This window comes from Onychostruthus taczanowskii, unplaced genomic scaffold (assembly GCF_017590055.1).
Source record: "Onychostruthus taczanowskii isolate IOZ18803 unplaced genomic scaffold, ASM1759005v1 scaffold318, whole genome shotgun sequence".
Classification (NCBI taxonomy): Eukaryota; Metazoa; Chordata; class Aves; order Passeriformes; family Passeridae; genus Onychostruthus; species Onychostruthus taczanowskii.
Window position 1 is genome coordinate 357 of NW_024500550.1, and position 4,951 is coordinate 5,307.

The 4,951-nt window shown below is 52.1% G+C and overlaps 1 protein-coding gene across 1 annotated transcript in view; it reads right to left on the reverse strand.

The window, feature by feature from the left end:
* Positions 1 to 293: 293 nt before the first annotated feature.
* The window catches only part of LOC121338785 (renin binding protein), an 8,986-nt gene continuing 4,328 nt past the window's right edge, over positions 294 to 4,951 (reverse strand). The window contains exons 5-8 of the mRNA XM_041409997.1: positions 4,542 to 4,615; positions 1,715 to 1,879; positions 641 to 728; positions 294 to 544 (exon numbers count right to left, since the gene is read on the reverse strand). Of these exons, the coding sequence (XP_041265931.1) occupies positions 462 to 544; positions 641 to 728; positions 1,715 to 1,879; positions 4,542 to 4,615 (410 nt within the window). The 3' untranslated portion in view covers positions 294 to 461. The remainder of the gene's footprint in view (positions 545 to 640; positions 729 to 1,714; positions 1,880 to 4,541; positions 4,616 to 4,951) is intronic.

Below are 4,951 nucleotides of genomic sequence, written 5' to 3' on the forward strand. Positions count from 1 at the left end.
GGAATTGGGGGGATTTTTGAGGGGATTTTGGGAAATTTTGTGGGGATTTTGAGAAATTTTGAGGGGGCTTGGGAATTTCTTGTGGGTTTTTCCCTTTGTTTGAACTTTTTGCGGGGACATTGAGGATTTTGGGGTGATTTTTGGAGGATTTTGAGGCAATTTTTTGGGGATTTTGAGGTGATTTTGGGGCAATTTTTTTAGGATTTTGAGGTGATTTTGAGGCGATTTTTGGGGGATTTTGAGGTGACTTTGAGGCAATTTTTTGGGGATTTTGGGGGGGTCCTGCACCCACTTGTGAGGGAGTGTTCCATGAATTTATTGTGCATTTTTCCCTTTATTTGAACTTTTTCGTTCTCCACTTTTATGGCGATTACTGGGGGAGGGTCTCAGCTTAATTCAGGGTAAATCTCGACTTTTTTTTGGGACCCCCAAATTTATTTTGGGGCTGCCAAATCCCAAATTTATTGCTGAGACTCCTCCCCTTCCAAGATGGCGTCCAGCATCTCCTCACACATCAGCAGCGCCCGCGCCACGTGGAAACAGCCTGGAAAAACGGGGCAAAAACGGGGAAAAAAGGGGGAAAATCAGGAAAAATCCCGTTCCCGACCCCCCCCTCACCGACGAGAGACCCCAGACCCACCTTTGTAGGGCCCCCCCTTGATGGAAAGCGCCACGGAGCCATCGCGGTTCAGGTACCCGAACCACTCGCCGTGCTCGGGGTCACGGAACTGAGGGGAAATTGGGGGATTTTGGGGGGTTTTAGGGGATTTTGGGGAATTTGGGGAGGGGGAGAGGGAGGTGAGACCCACACCTCAAATGGGAAGGGTGTGGGAGACCCCAAAAAAAGGAGCCCCCAAAAAGCTGCAGAATGGGGGAATCTCAATGGGGAGAGGTTTTGGGGACCCCCTCCCCAAAATGGGGACCCCCTCCTCAAATTAGGACCTTTTGGGAGCCCCTCAGAACCCCCCCAGACACCCCTCAAAACCCCAAATTTGCCCCTCAAGACCCCAAATTTCCCTCCATCCCCAAGAATCCTCTCGACATCCCAACCTCCCCCTAGGCCCCAAATCTCCCCAAAATTCCCCCAACTCCTCCCAAATCCCCCCAAAATCCATCTCAAATCCCCCAAATCGCCTCAAAATCCTCCCAAATATCCTCAGCCTCCCCAAATATCCCCTAGTTCCCCCCAAATCTCCCCCAAAATCCCCACAAAATAGCCCCGAATTCCCCCAAAATGGCTCCAGATCTCCTCCAAAATCCCCAAATCCAACAAATTCCCCCAAATATCCCGAAATCTCCTCCAAATATCCCTAAATCTCCCCAAATTTCCCCCTAATTCCCCCAAATCTCCTCCCAAATATCCTCAAAGTCCCCACATCCCCCAAATGCCACCAAATCTCTCCCAAAATGTGCCCAAATTCCCCCAAAATGGCTCCAAATTCCCCTCAAAATTCCCAAATCCCCCCAAAATCCCCCCAAATCTCCCAAATTTCCCCCTATTTCCCCCCAAATCTCCTCCCAAATCTCCCCAAACTTCCCAAATCGCCAAAATTCTCCCAAATTTCCGCCAAATGCCCCCAAATTTCCCTAAAAACGCCCCCAAATTCTCCCAAATTCCCCCAAAATGGCTCAAAATTCCCCCAGATTTTCCCCGAAATGACTCCAAATCCCCCCCAAATCCCCCCAAAATCCCAAAGTGCCCCCAAACCCCCACCTTGTCGAAGGTGTACTGGGCCACCTGCAGGAACTGGGACACCAAACTGGGCTGGGGCTGGAAGCGCTGGGCGGCCAGGAGGGCAACCATGGCCTCGGCGTGGGGCCACCACAGCTTCATGGACCACTCCAGCTGGGAAAAATGGGGGAAAATGGGGAAAAATGGGGGGAAAATGGGGAAAAACGGGGGGAAAATGGGAAAAAATGGGCAAAAAATGGGGAAATGGGGGGCAAAAATGGGGGAAAATGGGGGGAAAACTGGGAAAAAGGGGTGGGTTAAATGGTGTGGGGCCACCACAGCTTCATGGGGGATGGGGGGGATGGGGAAATGAGGGGAAAATGGGGGAATGGGGGAAATGGGGGGAAATGGGGGGATGGGGGGAAAAATGGGGAAAAATGAGAAAAAAGAGGAAAAAATGAGGGAAAGGAGGGAAAAAATGGTGGAAAAGAGGGAAAAAATGAGAGAAAAGAGGGGAAATGGAGGAAAGGAGGGAAAAATTGGGGAAAATATGAGAAAAAAGAGGAAAAAATGGAGGAAAGGAGGAAAAAAGGAGGAAAAAAAGAAAAAATATGAGAGAAAAGAGGGGAAATGAGGGAAAAAATGGGGAAAAAGATGAAAAAATGAGAAAAAGAAGCAGAAAATTCGGGGAAAAGAGAAAAAAATTGGGGGAAAGGAGGAAAAGAATAAGGAAAAAAAGAGGAAAAATGGGGAAAAAAGGTAAAAAATGAGAAAAAAAGAGGAAAAATTGGGGGAAAGGGGGGAAAAATGAGAAAAAAGTAGAAAAATGAGAGAAAAGGCAAAAAATTGGGGGAAAGGAGGGAAAAATTGGGGGACAAAAAGGGAAAAAATGAGGGAAAAGAGGGAAAAATTGGGGAAAATGAGCAAAAAATTGGGGATCCCCCAAAAGAGAGATCAACCCCCCCCAAAATCGGGGTCAAACTCCTCCAAAATCAGGATTTCCCCCCAAATTTGGGATCCAACCCCCCCAAAACCGGGATCCCCCCTCCCCAAAATCAGGGTCCCCCCTGGCAAAATTTGGGTTTCCCCCAAAAATCGAGCTCCAAACCCCCAAATTTGGGATGAAACCCCCCAAAATCGGGATCAAACCCCCCAAAATCGGGGTCCCCCGTCCCCAAATTTGGGGTTTCTCCCTAAAATCGAGCTCCAAAACCCCCAGATTTGGGACCCAACCCCCCAAAATCGGGATCAACCCCCCCCAAATTCGGGATCAAACCCCCAAATTCGGGATCAAACCCCCCCAAAATCGGGGTCCCCCCTCCCCCAATTTGGGGTTTCACCCCAAAATCGAGCTCCAAACCCCCCAAATTTGGGATCAAACACCCCCAAAATCGAGATTTTCCCCCCAAAATTGGCCTTCCCGCTCCCCAAAATTTGGTTTCCCCTGAAAAACCGAACTTCACACCCCCCAAATTTTAGACCCAGCCCCCCAAATCGGGGTCCCCCCTCCCCAAATGGGGGTCCCCCCTCACCGGGGTTCATGAGGCGCCCGAGGCTCCCCGGCAGCTCCCCCCCCTCGGGGGTGACGTTCTCCAGGACCACCGAGTCCCCCCGCTGCACCCCGAAATTGGGGAGACCCCCGTGAGGGGGAGACCCCGAAATTGGGGAGCCCCCGGGGCTGCTCTGGGGGGGAAAGAGCCCCCGGGGGCAAGTTTTGGGGGTCTTGGGGGGGATTTTTGGGGTCCCGGGGGTGATTTTTGGGGTCCTGGGTGTGATTTTCTAGGTTCCCAGGGGTGGATTTTGGGGGTCCCAGGAAGATTTTAGGGTCCCCAGGTATGATTTTGGGTGTTCCAGGTGTACTTTTGGGGGTCCCAGCTGTAATTTTGGGCTCCCCTGGTGTACTTTTGGGGGTCCCAGAATGATTTTTTGGGGGTCCCAGCTATAATTTGGGGTTCCAGGATGATTTTTGGGGCCCCCAGGACATTTTTGGGTCCCAGGACATTTCTGGGGTTCCCAGCTGTATTTTGGGGTTCCCAGGATTATTTTTTGGGGTTCCCAGGTTGAGTTTTTCGGGGTCCCAGCTGTATTTTGGGGGTCGCAGGACATTTTTGGGTCCCCAGGACATTTTTGGGACTCCCAGGACATTTTGGGGTTCCCAGGATGATTTTTTGGGGTCCCCGTGACATTTTTGGGGTTCCCAGGATGAGTTTTTCGGGGTCCCAGCTGTATTTTGGGGGTCCCAGGACATTTTTGGAGTCCCTATGACATTTTGGGCTCCCAGGACATTTTTGGGGTTCCCAGGACATTTTGGGGTCCCAGGACATTTTGGGCTCCCAGGACATTTTTGGGGTCCCCGTGACATTTTTGGGGTTCCCAGGATGAGTTTTTTGGGGTCCCAGCTGTATTTTGGGGTTCCCAGGATGATTTTTGGGGTCCCCGGACATTTTGGGTTCCCAGGACATTTTTGGGGTCCCCAGGACATTTTGGGTTCCCAGGATGATTTTGTGGGGTTCCCAGGATGATTTTTTTGGGGTCCCCAGGACATTTTTGGGGTCCCAGCTGTATTTTGGGGTCCCCAGGATGATTTTTTTGGGGTCCCCAGGACATTTTTGGGGTCCCAGCTGTATTTTGGGGTCCCCAGGACATTTTGGGCTCCCAGGACATTTTTGGGGTCCCCGTGACATTTTTGGGGTTCCCAGGATGAATTTTTGGGGTCCCAGCTGTATTTTGGGGTCCCCAGGACATTTTGGGTTCCCAGGATGATTTTGTACTTTGGGGGCCCCCCTCGGGGCCCCCCCAGAGCTGCAGCCCCCCCTTGAGCACCATCAGCGCCTGGGCCAGCGCCTGCTGGGGGGGGGTCCCCGCGAACCGGGGGCGCCCCAGCTCCATGGGAGCCCCCCGGGCCCAGCCCCACACGGCCTCCGCCCAGCGCCGCGCCCAGGCCTGCCAGAAATGGGTCAGGGGGCTGACATTTTGGGGTTCCCAGGACATTTTGGGCTCCCAGGACATTTTTGGGGTCCCCGTGACATTTTTGGGGTTCCCAGGATGAGTTTTTTGGGGTCCCAGCTGTATTTTGGGGTTCCCAGGATGATTTTTGGGGTCCCCGGACATTTTGGGTTCCCAGAACATTTTTGGGGTCCCCAGGACATTTTGGGTTCCCAGGATGATTTTGTGGGGTTCCCAGGATGATTTTTTGGGGGTCCCAGGATGATTTTTTGGGGGTCCCCAGAACATTTTTAGGCTCCCAGGACATTTTGGGCTCCCAGGACATTTTGGGGT